General features: G+C 43.6%; 1 protein-coding gene across 2 annotated transcripts in view; it reads right to left on the bottom strand.

Annotated features, from left to right (window-relative positions):
• LNX1 (ligand of numb-protein X 1) overlaps window positions 1–19,608 on the bottom strand; it is a 195,866-nt gene that overhangs the window by 54,736 nt on the left and 121,522 nt on the right. For both annotated transcript variants that reach the window (XM_002745839.7, XM_002745840.7), the window contains 2 exons: window positions 2,664–2,905; window positions 1,997–2,149 (listed from right to left, as the gene is read on the bottom strand). In XM_002745839.7, coding sequence (XP_002745885.1) covers window positions 1,997–2,149; window positions 2,664–2,905 — 395 coding nt within the window. The remainder of the gene's footprint in view (window positions 1–1,996; window positions 2,150–2,663; window positions 2,906–19,608) is intronic.

The raw sequence follows: 19,608 nt of genomic DNA, 5'->3' as shown, positions 1-19,608 counted from the left end.
ACTGCAGCCTCTGCCTCCCAGGTTCAAGTGATTCTCTTGCCTCAGCCTCCTGAGTAGCTGGGATTACAGGTGTCTGCCACCATGCTCTGGCTAATTTTTGTACTTTTAGTAGAGACAGGGTTTCACCATGTTGGCCAGGCTAGTCTTGAACACCTGACCTCAGCTGATACTACCGCCTCAACCTCCCAAAGTGCTGGGATTATAGGAGTGAGTCACCATTCCCAGCCCAAGTAGTAGAGAACTTTACATGAAGTCTTTACATGGAATTGAGGAGTCTTTAATAAGAGGAAGAGACTGGTGGAAACGAAGTTATAATCCTTTCATTTAGCCATTGCACAGACATTTAGTGGACACTTATGTGTCAGACACTGTGCTAGGCCTTAAGAATAAAGACTCAGAAAAGGAATCCCTGCACTTTGAGGTATAGTTACATGAAATGTGATCATCGCTGATATAGGTACTTTAAAAACACATAAGAAGGGGGCTGAGGGATTCAGTGCGGTTTCTAGGAGGAGGCAAAGCCTCCACTAAATCTGGAAGCAGGAATGTGAACGTCAGCTGAAAGGAGAGTGGGAGTGCAGGCTGGACAATAGAAGGGAGGTGAGAGAAAGACATATAGCATTTACAGGCCTGTATTAAGCTGAGCGCTGTTAGAGCAGCAGCGTGTACGTACAGGGTGAGAGGCGATCATGAATTAGTTTACCAGAAAAGGTCTTATAAGGCTGCTCATGAATTTTGAGGGCATAATACATACAGTGGTTTGGGCTCTGCCTCCCAACTCCCAAAAGTAGAGGGCAGTATAACCCAGGGGCTAAAATAGTCTTTGGAATCAGAGGACCTGAGTTAAAATGCTGGTTCTGCCATTTTCCACCTGGGTTCCTGGGCTGGTTACCTAATCCCTCTGGGTGTCCGTTTTCTCGCCTGTAAAATTGGAATGATAGTCCTATCCCCTTAACATTATTGTCACATCTAAATGGCTTAAAACACTATGTGCATATAGAAAGCTCGATTTTTTTTAAAGCTATTACTACTACTTTAAAGTTCTAACATAAAATGAAAAGACAGGACAGTGGGATTGTATTTCTTCAGCTCCATTTATATTGGGAAAAACATATGGGATCTAAGACTCAATAGCTTCCTTTGGATGCATTCTACAGCCATGTTACCTAGATTCAAAGTTCAGCAAGGTAATTTGGAACAAACTCAGTAACCTCTCTGTGCCTCAAGTTTCCTCATCTGTAAAACAGCGTGAAATAGTAGCGCTGGGCGCAGTGGCTCATGCTTGTAATCTCAGCACTTTGAGAGGCAGAGGTGGGTGGATCACCTGAGGTCAGGAGTTTGAGACCAGCCTGGCCACCATGGCAAAACCATCTCTTCTAAAAAATACAAAGAATAGCTGGGCGTGGTGGCGGGTGCCTGTAATTCCACCTATTCGGGAGGCTGAGGGAGGAGAATCTCTTGAACCCAGGAGGCAGAGGTTGCAGTGAGCAGAAATGGAGCCATTATACTCCAGCCAGGGTGACAAAAGCAAAACTCTGTCAAAAACAAAACACAACACAAAGACAGACAGGAAAGAACAGTAGCTGCACAGGGTCGCTGTGAAGCCTAAATGAGGAAATGCATGTTAAACCCTCAGCGCCACACCTCACATGTGGTTGAAAGAGTAAGAAGAGCAAATATATATTGCATTTATCACATGCCAGTCATTGTTTTAAATGCTTTTCACTCATTAACTATAATTATTCTTCTTCATATGCATAACACTAGCACCTGAAGGTAAGGGTTTCAATACTTTTTTCTTCCATCTATGTAAAAAGACAATAATTTCTGCCTTAGGCTGCTTATGTGAGAAGTGGGCTAATCAAAGTAAAAAATATTGTATACTCTTGGGAAGAGAGGGGTCACAGAAGGTGGGTGGTGATCAGATGGCATCATCCCTGAAGTCACCCTGGAAGCCCAGCCCGTATCCTTCCAGCCTTGTAGGGAGTTCATTTACCTTCAGGAGCAGTGGTGTTTTCAGAATGTTCCCTGCCCTGGTCAGCGTGATTGGCAACTGTACTCCCGCTCTTTGTCCTTCGAAGAACACTCAAGGCTCGATTTATTTTTTTAAAAGATCTGCTTCTAATAGAGGATCTTTCAAAAGGCCGTGCTGAGGAAAAGAGAGGAACAGTAGTTACGATTTAGTAGAAATCATCATTTACTTACATATCTGATAAGATATATACAATAAAACATTAACAGTGACTACCTCTAGGTGGTGGGACTGTAGAATTTGCTTACCTGTATTTTCTAAGTTTTCTACAGTGAAATATGTAGGACTTGTTTAAAATCCTGCTTTTCTTTTTTGTTTTCTGGGCTGAACTGAACACAATAGCACTTTTCTTGAGCAGAGTGGCTGAGAAATTACTGACACTGCAGGAGTGATGAATCATTAGGTCTCGTTTCAGCCCCTTTCACCAAGTCAGATTACACACAGTTGTAATGATCGGAGGTACTTGTGGTTCATTTCACTTTGGAGAATTGGACATTGGCTTCCTGCCAAAACTACCAGAATAATTTCCCCTTAAAAAAAAACATTTCTAGAACTTTCCACAGTAAGTATTCCACAGAGGGCAATCCCAAGCCAAGGAGCCCATTCCTGGACAACCACCCATTTGACTCACCCCTAGTTCGGTTGCTCCGGCCAGAGTCCACTGGGCTGATCGCTGGCTGACTGTCCTCCGCCGTGGACACGTAGGCAGGGTTGTCTAGGCCAGGCTCGTCTGTCATTAAGGGGATGGTGGCAGCTGAAGAAACCTCTGGGAAGGGAGCCGTGGCTGTGAGGCTCGCACAGCCGTCTGGACAGCCATCTTGTGAGCGCCTCTTCCTGTCTTTGGTCAGGCCGTAGTGGGAGGCACCTTTACAGCTGTAACAAAACCAGTGGGGAGGTGAGGAAGAGCTTTGGCTCTCCTGCCACACCTCAGTCAGACCTCTTCAAATACAATCAATGCGTAAAACGGGCTTGTTGGACTTGGAATCTGATTTGCCTGCCCCTGTATCCTCTCTTCCCTTTTCACAGGTTGGTACTCAACACACATTTGCCAACCAAGTGAATTCACAATTTGAGATTTTTTTTAAAGATGCCCACTGTATTCTCTTAAAGCATTCTCTGCATTAGCTGCTGGAATGCAAATATATTCAAGTCGCCATGGCATCTACATGACCAGCGCTTGAGGTTGGCGATGTTCAACTGTTCGGTAATTCCTGCTTGCTGGTGTTTATTTTGACCCTGAAAGCCCTTAGTCACACTCTCACTCCTTTCTTTTGGATTTTGTTCCCACAGCACAACATAAATATGAAGCTCCTCCCAGATTCCATATTTAACTGTCCATGGAAACACGACCACCCTCGCCACAAAGCCACAGGAGTGAGTTTGTTCAGCACTGCTATCCTCTGGCGGCAGCTCGGTGGCTTCCCTTCTCTTTCTCTAGGCTGGTCTGGGAGGGCCTCTCTGGTGCTAGGGGCTCCCGTGACCTGAAAAGTGTCATTCATTGCTATGCTGTCTAGCATTAAGAGAGTAAAACAGCTTTTGTGGTTTTTAGCAAAAGCATATTTGTCTCTACCCATTCACTGTCCATGTTATAAAAAAAAAACCAAAAACTGTGAGAAAGGCAACTTAATGGTACAATAGAGAGAAGCTGAAAAAGAACAATTCTTGAGGCTCAGGAGACAAGGTTTGAGCTGATCTAGGTCCATATTTTGCCTTGAACATGAACACTGCCACTGGGCAAGTCATTTCAGTGCACAGGCTAGGTTTGGGTCAGGAAATAGTGATTTAGCTATCTCACTGCACTGTGGTGGGGGTAGCTACAGGTAGTCACTCCAGTTCCCAAAGTTGTGAAGGCAAAAATCATACCATGAGCCCCTTTAAGAAGTGTCCATTTGCATATGATGAATGTGTTAATTATAAATTCTTATCAATTCATTAGGCAAAACCCCGTATGATTGAGCTATATTAAATAACCCTTTGATATCCTACTTGAGAGATGCTTCATGTTTTTCAAAATAGTTGAAATCAAAGGTCAATCTACAGTGATTTGCTCACATGATTTGTACTGCCCATAAAACCACAGAAATGGCAGAATGGAAGGTCCTATTGTCTAGATCCAAATCCTTGCTCTGAGATTTACGTAGCTGGGTGATCTGGGGAGATTTTATTTACCTGGTTAACCTTCCCAATTTGCATATACTTTCTGGATTGCTGTGAAGTTTGATCGACATTAAGTCTTATCAGGAATGTAGTGCTTTTTGCCAAAAGTACTAGAATGCAAATTCATTAAAGTCATCATGACTACATGACTACAATCAGATCTGATGAGACTGTAGCTATTTTTTAGACATGTTAAAGCATGAAAAGAACATCTTAGTCTAAGTCCCTTTTAGACCATTTCATCTTCATCTGCAGATGCTCTTTTCAGGCTTTAACATGTCTGAGATCAGGATGCATGTGTGATTGATGGGCCTGTGTGGTTTCTGTTGCCAGGCAGCAGTCATGGTGCAGATGCCACCATCCCAGCATGGCAAACCCAGTTTATATGTACCTCTTGTCACTTCCACTGAGTCAGCTACATGCTTGGTATTACACTAATGAGTTTAACTGCCATTTGAATGTTTTAGAAAAGATTATATCATGATTCAGTACTAGAATCAAAAATTATAGAAAGCCTCAAAACCAGAGCAATTGGATATCGATGAAGCACATATTCCTTGTTAGAAGCAGAATCACAATTCCTATTTTCTTGCAAAGGGACAAGTAAATGTTTTATTTTGGAAAGATCTTTAGAAAGATACCCCTAAGAGAATCAAAGTGGTGTTACATTTTGTTATTGAGAACACTCAAAGAATTGCCTATTTCATGCCAAGCAACACAACCGAGGGCAGAAGCTGCCGCCAAATTCATTTGAATGGATTTCAAAGCCACAAGAGTCTGGTGTGACCAATCTATGCCTCATGGGGATATCTCTGGTGTTTGGGGATTATTTAACTGATGGGACATTTTTAAATGTCCTCTTCTTTGCTGGCATATAAAACATGCTATCTCTTATCATGAATGGCATCTTAGATTAGATTAAATGTAGTTTTAATATTAGCAGAAAAGAAGTCTGGTTATACAACCCTGTGCCCTTATCTTCTAGATGAGAAAACAGGCCTCCAGCTTCCACTACTAGTGCTTGTCCTCAACTGGAGGAGTTCAAACTCCTTGCCTGAATTCGTGAGGTTTTACTGTACTGATTAGCTGCGTTGGCTTGGAATTGTTTTGCTTAAAATAGCAAAGGGGTTGATCTGGGAAACTCAGATTGGTGAAAAACTGTGTGATGGAAAAAATAAAAGCCAACTTGCACTTTAGCAGCTCCAAAGTCACGAACACGTGAATGAAACACTTCCAGGCCGGCTGGCAGTATTTGGTTAGCAGTGCATGGAAAGGAAGTTCCCAGCTGGTCTGGAAACTGTTTTGGAGGAGGCAGCAATGCCCTTGACCATGTGCCCTGCCAGAGTAGGAAGGTTATTTTCCAGTTGGACAAATGGCTGGCAAAGGCACAAACCATGGTTTTGTTGGGGGAACACAACATATCCTAATAAAAGAAAGTGGCACCTTCCTCTGCTGCCCCATCAATGAAGAGGGTTATGGTATTTTTAAAAATATCTCAATCCCAAGATTATGCCATAAAGAAACCATTACACTTTCAAATTCTTGGGGGTTCTAAAGATAAGTTTTTGAGTCCAGGAAAGGAAAACTTCATAAGGTAGGTAAGTACCTTTTCCTCTGGTCTCATATCACAGCTTTCTTACAAGAGCTGGGGAGGGTGCGGAGTCTTGTTTTACATATTCAGACTCATGCTTTGTGTAATAAACATTCTGCTGATACACCTCATACTTGTGTAATGTTAGCTTTCTCCAGCCTCTTGGCTTAGCCTGAGCCCGAGACAGCGTGATCTATGAAGGTAGCAGCTTGGACTTACTAATTATCATTTTGTGGTGACTGATACTGGGGCAGCCTGATTTACAAGCATGAAAGAGAGGGAAGAAGCGGGGGAAGAGCTGATTAGCATTGGCCCGGATAGGAACATACGGTGAATCCTGGGTTGTGTTCAAAGCAAGCAGGATTTATGCATCCTTTCAGTTACTCTGAGCACAAAGTACTCTCAGGTGGTGATGGGCGATGGCCATGAACTTGAAGGATGAATATAAGGAACACAAAAACCACTTTTCAACCAAACCACAAACTTTGGATGTGCTGTCCATTCAAATGAGCAACTCTGAAAAATCAGTTTTCTTGGGATATCTTTTATCAAAGTGAGTGGAGGTAAATCTTCTTAGTAGAACACTAATACTCAATGCCAGAATTTTTGTCTCTTTTAGGGTTGGAGTGGGGATAAGATGAGGAAATGAATCTCCTTCCTACAAAACTTCTAAGCCTGAGTTCACTGCTAATGAGAGTTGGAGACGAGACACGGGAGGGACCCCAGATGTAATGCACAGAGGTTCTGATGGGGTATCCTCTGCAGAGGTCACCCAATGGGGCAGTATGAGCTGGGTTCCCGTAAAGGGTTCCTTTCTGATATTGAACTTACCTACTTAGAATAAGAGTTGTTCACAAAGTGAGCCTCAATACTCATCATCATCGTTCAGCTATACAACCGCCCTTTGATCTCTCCAACTTTCTGTAAATTCTTTCTCTCGGTTCACTTCTGCATTAGCAAACATTGAGTCAACTCTCACTTTGGGTTCATTAATTGCCCAGTGTGAAATGACTTCGAACAAGAGCTTGCAAACTCATATGCTCATCAGGTGAGGAAACATGGGAAGGAAGGCCACTGGGGACCATGGTGAGCAGTGCTGCTCGACTTAAAAACACAGTGGCTGCCCCACCCTTCCCTGTTACAAAGGCTGGCCCAGTATTGCTGGTAGCTTGGAAGCAAAAATCTAGGTTTCAGTGTAAAACCTCTCAATTTGTTAAATGGTAGCAACGCATTCAAAATCTTAAAAACACTGTGTGGTCCAAATGAAACACATCTGCAAGCCAGCTCTAGCTCCAGAGATGGCACATTCCAATCTCTGGTAATAAAAAAAAACTGCCAATACGAGTAGATGGGACTCATTTTTCTTTATTCAGTCCTCCAGAAAGCAACATTACCCTCCTGTTCCTCCAATCTTCCCCGCTCCCCACCGTTTGTGTGTATGCGTCTGTGTGTATGTATGTCTCTGTGTGTGCATGCATGCAGAGGGAGATGACCCCTAAAGGGGACTTTCCTATAATTATTTGCCCTAGCCCCATTTCTGATCCAAGTCCAAAAATGAGACTAATTTTTCAACTGTATTTCTTTCACTCATGAGAGCACTAATAGCTGGCCCATGGCTATTATTTAATGAGAAAGGGAGACACTCAGCCATAATGAATGTATTCTTTCTTTCAGGCAGAGAGAATCAAGATTAGGGGACTCTGTAGGGAAGTGAGTCTCCTTGCCAACAGCTGGATTTTAGGCATTTTCTGCTCCACTGAATGGGATGAGTGATTCTGAAACCTTGCTCCGGGTGGGGTTCCTCGGGCCAGGCTGGGAGACTGTGCTGCCAGAAAGGAGATGGTCACTGGGAGACTATAATGGGCTCTCCCTGATCATTCGGATGAACCTAGAGGCTGAGTATGGACCTCGGTAATGTGTGATTAGCCCCCAGCTCCATCTCCACGGCCAAACCCTGGCACTGGTCCTCCGGATACCACATCTCCATGGCTTTGCAATGAACCCCAGCCTATCCCTCTGCCCTTGGTCTAGCCCTCCAGCTTCTACCCCACTGGATCTTACGACATCAACAATTTTTTTTTTTTTTTCTTACTCAAAAACTGCCCAAGGAAATGTTCTCATCACTTCAGGATCGAGTCCCAACTCTATATACTGACATTCCAGGCCTTCCCTGATCCATATTATCAATCATGGTCTCCTGCCTACAAATCTGGCAGCCCAGCAGGCAGTCTGGCAGAAGACAGCTCGTATCTGGTGATCTTTTTTAACGTATTATGCTTTATGGGATGTGGTTTCATTTAAGCTTCCCACTTGTCCTATGAGTAATACCACCTCACTTCACAGATGAAGATATGGACACTAGAAGGGAGAAATGCCTTCTCTGAGTTCTGAGTGGAGCTAGACTCTGAAGCCAGGCTGTGTGGGGTTCCATGCTTTCTCCCCTTACCTGGCTTCCTCTTATCCCTAGACTCATATCAAACTGCCCGTTCCATGTCATCACTCAGATGCCTAATGGGCAGCTCAAACTTAACACTTTCATCCTCCCTGCATCTTCCTGTGTTATTAAATAGCACCTTATCTGTCATTCAGGCCAAAAACCTCAGACCCATCCTTGATTTCTTTCTCTGGATACCCCAAATACAATCCAGCATGAAATATTCAGAATCCAACTACTTTTCATCACTGCCACTGCCACCACACTGGTCCAAGACACCATCAGTGCCTGGATTATCCCAACAGTTTCCCAAGAAAGCAGGGTCCCGCTTCCACACTTGTGTTGCCTGCCCATCTATTCTCAACAGAGCAGCCACAGTGATCTTTTCATAATGGCTCTCCATTTTACTAAAGCATGAGATCCTTACAATGGTCTACATGACCCTTTATTTTGTCTGTTGTGACTTCTGACTTCTGCTCCATCCCTTGCTCATACAGCCCCCGCCCTGCTAGTCCTCAAACTTGCCCACCATGTTCCTACTTCTTCAGGGCCTCTGTACTTTGCTGCTGCCTCAGATACTCAGATATACTGTCCCCAGATTCCCACCCAGTTTGCTCCTGCATCTGCTTCAGGCCTCTTATTAAAATCCGTCTTCTCTTACCACCTGATATAAACAGTAGCTTCTTTTCTGGCACATCCTATCTCTGCTTATTCTCTCTCAATGGAATGCAAGCTCCAAAAGGCAGGAATTTAGGTTCTGCTTTGTTAATTGTTTTATCTCCAGAGACAATGACTGGCACATAGGAATTTAGGTTCTGCTTTGTTAATTGTTTTATCTCCAGAGACAATGACTGGCACATAGAAGGTGCTCAATATATGACTTTTAAATGAAGAAACTACTTTTGCTGATGAAGGAGCATGTTCCTAAACCATGGGGTTGTATTAGTCCATCTTTACACTGCTGATGAAGACATACCCAAGATTGGGTAATTCATAAAGAAAGAGAGGTTTAATGGACTCACTGTTCCACGGGGCTGGGGAGGCCTCACAATCATGGTGGAAGGCAAGGAGGAGCAGTCACTTTCACAGGGCAGCAAGCAAGAGGGCTTGTACAGGGGAACTCCCCTTTATTAAACCAGCAGAGCTCATGAGACTTATTCACTACCATGAGAACAGCATGGGGGAACTGCCCCCTTAATTCAGTTATCTCCCACTGGGTCCCTCCCATGACATGTGGGAATTACGGGAGCTACAATTCAAGATGAGATTTGGGTGAGGACCCAGTGAAACCATATCAGGGATGAAATATCTAAATTGGCTATCTATACTAATCAAGTAATCTGTGTTTCTGCCCAGAAGAAGTACTCCCCACTTGGACTACATGGTCTCAGTGTAAAGACTGCACCGCACCACATCACCTTCAAGTTAAGGGCTCTGAAGCATGAACAAGACAGAGAACTACCCATGTTTAATGAGTTCTGGGATACTGACCTCAAGAGAACATTTCACTGACCAATTAAGCTAAACATTTTAATTTTAAAAATTATTTAATTGAAGGACAATATTTTAAAGCCTAAATACCCCATCCAAACAACATACTTAATCAATCTAAATCCAAATGCAGCAATATTTACTATATCAGAAACTACGATTCAAGGCTATTTCACATAGAGATGGGAATTAACTCCTTGGGGGAAAAAAAGTCTAGTTCTACAATCACACCAATAGAACCACACTTTGACATCGTAGGCTCTCTCTCTCTCCAGGACTGAGATGCCTTCCTCCCACTGGTGCCTGGGAAGTGTTGGCCCATTTATGGCCACTGGTCAAGACACATCAGCTCTGCCTTGGCTAACTGGTTAGCTGTGGGCAAGCTGTGGCCACAGAGCTATATAGTAAACATTTCTTGAATTGATCTGAGCAACTGTCACCCTTCTGGTTTTCTGTTAATTGAAATTACTGCATTGGGAATTGTGGGATTCACTCACACAGCCCTGATAATGCAAAATTACTTGTGGCCACTTGTGATACCAATGCTAGTCTCTTTTTTCTTCTAGCAAGCTCATGATCTCCCTTTCCATTTCCCTGCACTTCAATTTAAGACCAAGAAAACCAAACCAAAACAAAACAAAACAAAATGGGAAGGAAAGACTGACTTAAGAAATTCATCTTTTTTTCCTGTATTTCCTTGGTAATTTTGATGATTCTACTTGCTGAGTTGAAGAAGTATTATGCACGTCATAAAACTAATGGCCAATGACCATAACCTTCCTTTGATGGGTTATGCTGCTAAAGTAGGTTTTTAATCATAATATTGAAATACATTTGTCAATGAACACTCATGGGAAGGCCTCCTAAGAAAGATGGCACAGCACAGTGGAAAAAGCACGGGCTTTCACTTTGGAAGCATCTGGATGTGAATTCTAGGTTTGCCTTATGGGAGGGCCTCCTAAGAAGGCAGTTCTACTGGCTCTGCAATTTTGGACAAGTTCCTTAATTCCTCTGAGCCTTGTTTCTCATACATAAAATAGGCACAGTGTTTATTTACCATGAGGTTTAAAGATTCACACACAAGGCTGGGTGTGGGCTCACACTTATAATCCCAGAGCTTTGAGAGGCTGGGGTGGAAGGATCACTTGAGGCCAGGAGTTAGAGAACTATAGCAGGACCCATATTCTACAAAACAATTTTAAAAATTAGCGCTGGGCATGGTGGTGCATGCTTGTAGTGTTGGCTACTCAGGAGGCAGAGGCAGGATTGCTTGAGCCAAGAAGTTCAAGCCTACAGTGAGCTGAGCCATGAGCAGGCCACTGCACTCCAGCCTACACAACAGAGCAACACCCTATCCATTTCTTTTAAAAAAAGAATCATGCAAAATACCCAACAGTACCTGGAATATATAGTAGCAATTCAGTAACCAGCATAATTATTATGTAACATCAAGGCATGTTAGACACTGTTGATGCAAAGAAAACTACTTGGGACATGAACACACCTCGATGCCACACTATCAGAGAGAGATGGAGGTATAAGCCAAGTGTCAGGAGAACTCAGAGGAAAGGGTTACTAATTCTGCTTGGGGTAATTGGAGAAGACTTCTCAGAAGGGTGAAATTTGAGCTGAGTCTAGAAAAATGAGTGACATTGGCTTAGCAGACGAGGTATGAATGCTATATTCAAAAGCTCCAAGGATGCAGGTGCACAGCAGGTGCCAGGAATGGCAGATTCAGTTCAGGCTTTGTCCCATGTGACATAGAAAGGGGAAAGAGCAGAGCTGAAGTGAGATGCAAGAGGAGGAACATGGTGGTGGTGCTGCTGGGGATGAAACCCAGGACACCTGATGACCAGTCCATCTACCTATTTCTGGGGTTCAGTAAGCCTAAACCATGCCCATGGGGGTAGGAGACAACTGGGCATTGCCAAGTCAGGAGAGGGGAAGAGGGCTCATGAGGAATGAAGCTGACAACAGAGGGCCCAAAGTCAGCTCCTTGCAGAGACTCCTTGGCCATCAATCCAAAGTGGACTGCCACCCCTGCCTGCCAGTCACCCTCTTTGGAAATTATATCATTGGTTTTCTTCCAACAGAATATAGACAGCTTCCATGGGAGTAAACATCCTGCTTTTCTTGTTCAGCACCATGCGAAGAGCACTGGTGGACAGGGTCTTGGGGTGGGGTCCAGTGTGCTAAAGGAGCTGCTGAGATTCTGAAAGCAGCTAATTGTTTCCTCGTTCCTTTTATTAGAGTCTGTTTATGCTTTTGATTGTGTTAGCCCAGATGTTTTAATAGTTACAGGCCACCTTGATCTTTTTTCTTTTTTGAAAGAAGGCAGATACATATTTTAAATACATGATAACTAATTATTTCACGACTCCTTTAATGAAAAGCACTAGAAGTCTTTATTATGTGAGATAAAAATAGATGCATCAGTCAGCGCCTTCCAAAATGGTTCCACTTGCACTCCCTGAGCCCACCCTTGAATAGGTCCCATCCCTGCTAATTAAATCCTGATCATGCCGCTTGGAGGACACTCAACTAACAAAACACAACTTCTATTCATGGGGATTCCTCCAGTCCTCAGGCATCCTGGTCCTGAGCACAGAACTCCTGTAAGGGACTTTCCAAGTTCAGTTTGGGTCATTACGTTCTACATGTCACTCACCCTACCTACATCTTCTTAAATAATAGCTCTTTGGTCTAAAGACATTAGGCAAGGTCATTCTTCCTTGTTTGGATACTTTTTCTCCCCCTCTACATTAAAACCCTCGTTGCTTGGCTTTGAACTATATGGCCACTCACACAGCTACCAGAAACTGTACATAGAGAAAAGTCACGAGCATTTTTTGGGTAGTCAGAGGTGAATTGAACATCAGTTCAGCAGTAAAAGAGCTCATCAGCTGGGCAAGCCCACTGTCTGGCAGTCAGCATAGACCCCGAGTATGAACTTGAGCCTGAAGGGACGTTGCCCCAGAAGACGGATTTCTGACATCATTTACCACCAACCACATGTGGCTTCCCCTCATTAGCCCTTTCTTCTGCCTCCAAACTGCTGAGAAATGTCCTAGTTCTTCTAACCACCCCTATTTCACTTGTTAATGAACACCAAACAGGGAAAATTCAAAACAAGCTAGAAAGTGATATGAAAGTGCAGGCCACCATCATGGGCACCTGGAACCCATCTTGGCTTGTCAGGATGGGGCCAGGAGAGACACGATGTACCCTCAAGGTAGAGTCTGCTCCAGTGACAAACGGTTCAATGCCAACCTAAGCAAGCACACTGACTCAGTTTACCAAAGACGCTGACACGTTCCTATGGCATGGATCTCCCGGTGCTGAGCAGGCATGAAACACACTGGCCACTCTGCAGAGTGCCAATTTCGGGGTGGGAGGGAGGCAGGGAAAAGTGGACATTCTCCCACTTAACATTAATGGCTCTCCTTTTCTGCAGATTTTTTTCCTATTGGTTAACAGAGTTCGGGTCTGTAAGAATCTGTGGCTGCATCTTTTTATGCTTCAAATCTCAACTCACACATTCATAGTAACATAATTACAGCCAACACTTACAGTGCCTCCCATTGCTACCTAGAGACCAGGTACTGTTTTACACGCATCCTAAATGTTAACCCATCAATCCTCACATCGGCCCTATGAGGAGGGGCCTATTATACCCCCACTTTACTAATTAGAAATTAAGGCACAGAAAGATTAAGAACATTCCAAAAGTTGCACAGCTAGTAAGTGGAAGGGCTAGGATTTAAACCGAAAGCAGAGAGAACTTTAATTGAAGTGTGCACCTTAGGACTGTAATATGCCACGCACCCTGGTGGCTGATCATTTGGGGGATGACTGCAACATGGGATGTAGGGAAAAGCACAGAAGATTAGAAGGTTTTTATAACCTTATATTCTTTACAGATCTATAAATGCCAGCTACTGAATAACAGCCGTGAGGAATACGAATGGCACAGGCTGGCAAACAAGTCTGTCGTGACGGCGTTGGCATCCTCAACCGCAGTTGACAGGCAGGAGCATCACACTGCTAGGCCTCTGTCCTGCCCGGTCATCAGAGCTATTTGTCAGCGCCGCATGCCTGGTAGGTCCATGGGTGGGGGAGGTGGTTGCGGTGGTCCCCACCTGCCCTAAGGATGGCTGTCTTACTGCCCCTATTCCTCTCCAAAAACAATTAGCTCCAAGCACAGGCAGCAAGCATCTTAGAAGCAGAAACCTAAAAGGATCGTGTCTGAATGTGTGGGAGACTCCAGGTGATTTATTTCATCCTTTTCTAGAGAGCATGCCTTAGTCCAGCCACATATATTCATATTCATGGTCTAAACACATAGCATTTGAGGTGGGAAACAGGAGGCCGTCTTACCCATTCCACCATCCCACACTCCGAGTGGGGGGCTGTACCCCTTCTCTCCTGTTAATAACAGTGGTCATAACCACCTGAGCTATCATTTGTTCAGTGTGTTTTTTCTTTTAATTTTTGGAAGACAAGGCATGGCACTAGGGCTTATTAAAACTTCCCCGATGGTTGCATTAGGCACATCTTATATAGATGGGGAAAATGAGGCTCAAAGAGGTTAATTGATCCAAGCTGACAAACATTAAAGCAAAAGAGCTGAAAGATGTAGCTCTGTCTGGGATGTTGATTTAAGCCCTCTGGTCTGTCAAGGCATCTCTCTCTCTCTCTCTCTCTCTCTCTCTCTCACACACACACTCACTCCTTAACAGGAGTCAGGCCTCTCCATACTCTACCCTTTACTTATTTACTCCTCACAACGAACTCAAGAGATGGGCAGGATTATATTATATCCCCAGTTTGCAAATGTGGGAACTTAACACAAAGATTGACCTGCCCAGGGTTGCAGTTTGCATTCAGGGTGACCAACAGTCTCCATTTGCCCAGGACTGACTGGCTTCTTGAGAGGTGGGATTTTCAGTTTTAAAACTGGTCAGCCCCTGGCAAACCAGATGTCACCGTATAAGTGACAGAGGCAGAATTTAGAGTCACCAGTTGTGAATGCTTATAACCATGACATATGCTCTATCTTTGTGTGTTTTACCCCCACATTTAGTAGAAACAGAAGTTAGTTTTGAAGAAACTTTGAGCTTTCAGGTGCCTCCTAGTGTGTGCTCATCTGGTGCTAGATGGGTGTCCAGAATGTCACCCCCAAACTGCTGCTAAAGCACAGCCTCTCACAGCAACCCCTGCAGGTCCAACCCTCCTGCAGTTGCACAGCTTCCCAGGGACTGTAAGAACTGATTCCATTGTTTAGTTTAGGAAGAGCTGAGCTGATAGCCAGGAGCGCCTGATGAATACCAGTACTGCTCCCTGGGGTGACACCTCAGATTCCAAAGTCACAGCCAGATGTGGATTTGACAGTAGGTAATGAGGGATGGTCCAGGGCTTGGGCACAGTCCACATGCCAGGTCAATTCTTCAGAGATGCCAGAATCGTTTATCCATTCTGTGAGTCTCCAGCATCTGTGGGGTCACAGAGTTCTTTTCCTCCACACTCTGGAGAGAGGGAGAAGGCAATTCTCATATGACAGATGATTTGAGTTTTCTGCCATCTGTCTATGGATTCAAGTGTGTATGTGATGGGGTGGGGGTCTGGTTCTTCTTGGTTAACTTTTGATTCCTGTAATTCTTGGTTCAAAATTATTCTATTTACTTTTGACCGGTAAACAGATTAGAGGCTCATGCCTGTAATCCCAACACTTTGGGAGGCTGAGGTGGGCAGGACCACTTGAAGTCAGGAGTTGGAGACCAGCCTGGCCAACATGGTGAAACCCTGTCCTACTAAAAATACAAAAATTAGTTGGTCATGGTGGTGAGTGCCTATAATCCCAGGTATGTGGGAGGCTGAGGCAAGAGAATCGCTTGAAACTGGGAGGCAGAGGCTGCAGTGAGCCAAGATCGTGGCACTGCACTCCAGCCTGGGAAACAGTTCGAGACTCTGACTCAAAAACAAAACAAAAAACCCCAAATTATTCTATTTACTTGTAAAACACTTGGAGACAACCAAAGTCTAGCTTTTCGTTTTCAGGAAACTGGTCTATGGATCAACAGTGCTTTCTATTTCAGGACTGACTAGGAAGTGTTTTTAGGGTAACTGGAAAGGGCGGATTTCATAGTTCTGAGGGTTTCTAGGAGTCGGAACTGGCTGCCCAGTGAGGTTTCTGATGAGTTTTGAAAGCAGCCTAGCTTTCAGCTGACTGTGATGAATGCTTTGAGTCCTTGTGTTTTCGTGAAGTCTATGAAACCCTTGGAGCTATGCAGGGGTCTTCAGAGCTTGATATGGAGAGGGAGCTATGGGGGAAGGGAAAATCATTCCCAGACATTTAATAACATTTTTTTCCGTTCCTCAAAGTGCATTCCATCGCATTCTCAGGATGATCATGACATGTTAGAGTTCTGTCCAAGCCCCTCTGGGCTGGGTGTCGAGGTCGTCCTGACACTCAGTGGGAAATTGTGTTTCTTCCTTGCTCTGTGCTTGAGAATGTGCCATGCAAAGATACATGGCTTCTCATACCAAATATTTTTGCATGAAACAAAAATCCTATTTTTCCAGCCAGTTTATTTGCTAAATGAGCTTCCTCTTCCCTCCCAATATACTTAAAGGAAACAAAAATTGTGCTATGCAAATGAAGGAAGAGCAGAGTGGATGATTTTCCTGTTTGCAGGAAATGCTACTATATTAAAATACTTACTGGATAACTGCAAGCTCTTCTTCCTCTGTCACCCTTGGCCCAGGCCTACTTTTTGGGTACTGCTCTGCTGGATTCCTCTGTTGCTCAGGCTGGAGTACAGTGGCAACATCATAGCTTACCACAGCCTCAACCTCCTGGCTTCAAGGGATCCTCCCTCCTCAGCCTCCTGAGTAGCTAGGACTACAGGTGTACACCACCACACCTGGCTTTTTCATTAACTTTTTTGTAGAGACTCACTATATTGTCCCGGCTTATCTTGAATTTCTAGGTGCAAGTAATCCTTCTGCCTCAATCTCCCAACTAGCTGGACTACCAGTGAGGGCTACTACACCCAACTCTGCTCAGTTCCTTTTGTTTGGTAGACAAGATTTCTTTGGCTAGACAAGGCTTCTTGTAGTCAGACATACTGACAAACTGTCCCTCTTCACATCAAACCCATCTCTACCACAGGTCTTTGTCCAATCTGGCTTCTCACACAAAGTGGCCACCACTCAAACCAATCCTACTCTTTTTCCCCAAGGCCTCCCTCTCATCTCACTTTCTCCACTGATGCCTCAGAGTGATCGCTCCCCTCTCAATGCATCCATTCAGTCCACAAATACTTAAGTGATTACTAAAGTCTATCAGATGTAAGGCACCAGATTTACTGCTCCTATGACTATGCCTTTAGCAGTCAGAAATCCAACACAGAGATAAAGCAGACAGGCAAACAAGTTCAATGTGTCCATACCTGCTTGGGGGCAGGGCCACAGGGTTTTTATGCATATGGACACAGAGGGTTGCATGGATGTTGGTTGGGCCTGTTTGACTAGACTGCAAACTCCCTGAGGCCATGTCTCATGTCTTTTGAATTCTCCACTGTACACATTTTCCAGGGCTGAGGACACAACAGACTTTCATGAAATTCTTTACTTTTGTCAAGATCCAACAAGAATGGTCCTTTTTCTGATTTCAAAAGTAATTGAGGATCAGAGAAGAAACTTTGTAAAATATGGAAAATAAAATATTATCCAGCCTGGGCAAGAGAGCAGGGCCCTGTCTCAAAACCAAACCAAAACCAACCAAACTAAACCAAAACCCTGTGATTCCATCCCCAGAGAAAACTGCTAATGTGTTAGTATTTATTCTTTCAATCTTTTTCTATGCATAGACACATATACTTCTGTAGGTTTAGGTTTTTGTGTTGATTGTATTGTCAATATATTAATATGCATGTCCTCATATCCAGTGGTTCTTAACCTTGGCTGAGGAATAGACCCACTTGGGAAGATTTTTTTAAATCTAGCTTGTGAGGTACCTCAGGTCAATCAGTCTCTGGGGGTGGGTCTGCTAAACATCAGATACAGGCAAACAACTGCATAGATCTCCAACTAGATTGAAGAATAGGACCCTCCAGAGAGCTTCCAAGGAGACACCAACCTAGGCATGGCTTTATGTTCCTGAAAAGAGTAAGGATTGTTATAAGGAATTTTCTATTTTGAACTGTGAAAGTAAATCAAGCTGTATTTTTTTTTTTTTTTTTTTTTTGAGACAAGGTCTCACTATGTCACCCAGGCTGAAGTATAATAGCATGGTCTTAGGCTCACTGCAACCTCTGCCTCCTGGGTTCAAGTGATTCTCCTGCCTCAGCCTCCTGAGCAGCTGGGACTGTAGGTGCATACCAACATACCTGGCTTATTTTTGTATTTTTAGGGGAGACAAGGTTTTGCCATGTTGGCCAGGCTGCTCTTGAACTCCTGACCCCAAGTGATCCACCTGTCTTGGCCTCCCAAAGTGCTGGGATTACAGGTGTGAGCCACCATGTCTGGCCTCAAACTGTATGATTTTATATGAGATATGCACATCTCATATGATATCAGAAAGTGGCCTATTAGTAGAAGACTAGAGATTTTTCTGCTTCTTTGGTAAATTTGGAAATACAGTTTTGCATCTCCACACGCAGACAAACCCAGATGCATTGTAGAAATCACTCTGCACTTAGGTAGTTTTAGACATTGAAATAATTAAGTAGCCCTCTTTACTTTGCTAATTATCCTAAAATACCCAATGAGGGCTCCGTTCATATTTTCCTACCATCCTCCTGCTTCTCCTGCCAGTGATAGAGGATTTGGTTATTTATAGTAATGGAATAAGTTGATTAGGATACTAAGAACTTACATTCAGAAGACATCTTTCTTTTCTATTGACTTAATTATAATCTGGCTGGTCAGCCTAGTCTTAAATTGACCATCAATTGGATTACATAAAACTGACATTTTAGATAAGGGTCTTTGTTCTTCCAGAAAACCAGGAGATTTGGTTCATTGCTCTCTTACTGTTAATAGTATTAATATGTTTTGAGAAGATATGGTTTGATTAAGAAATCATTCTATGGTTCAAATTATAGTATTCTTTGTTTCTCTTCTAAAATTATAGTCAAAGCTTTCACTAGACCTTGATACACTGTGGTCATTATCTTGTCGAATCTGTGGTGGATTTGAAGAGCTGGTGATGAAGAACGGTGGTTTCCTGTCCTAGAAATAACCAAAGACCCAGGCTTGAAGGTGGCAGATAAAGTAGCACTTGGGGAACAAATGTTTGTCGAGACCTGCGCTACCCTTGCACACATGGTATCTATCACATGTAGTACTCACCTCCAAATCCAAGGACCAAGGTGGTACTGTCTTCATTTTACAGGTAATAGATTCAGAGAAGCTAAGTCATACAGTCAAGTAGGCCCAACTGATTTTTCTTAAACTGCATTCAATTCTAACACAACCAGTAAAATGACAGATCAAGAAATGGAAACAGGTCTGCAATGCTTTCAGCCTATGTTCTTTCCAGTACCAGTCAATGTTACCTCCAGGGCTGACTCAATTCCTAGAAAGTGAATTGGGTTTCTGAAAAGACTACCAATAAGGTTTAAGGGAAATAAACATAGTTGCAGCCATTTGGGTTCTGCACAAAGATGCCCAACTGAGGAACTGAAGGGCTGACATCCAGCTACCGCTCTGCTTTCCAAGAGGCATGCTAGCAGGAGATGCATTTGTCACGAGAAAGAAACCATTTCTTTGGAAAAAAAAAAAAAAAAAAAAAACTGTCCACTTGCCAAGGGGGTGCTTTCTTCTGGGGTGCTTTCTTCTGATTTTCACATGTTCTAGGGATGCTTTCTTCTAATTCACACATGATCTAAGACTTCCTCT

This window comes from Callithrix jacchus, chromosome 3, assembly GCF_049354715.1.
Source record: "Callithrix jacchus isolate 240 chromosome 3, calJac240_pri, whole genome shotgun sequence".
In the NCBI taxonomy this organism is placed as follows: Eukaryota; Metazoa; Chordata; class Mammalia; order Primates; family Cebidae; genus Callithrix; species Callithrix jacchus.
Note: the sequence above shows the minus strand (reverse complement) of the source record. Positions and strands in the feature narration are given on the sequence as shown.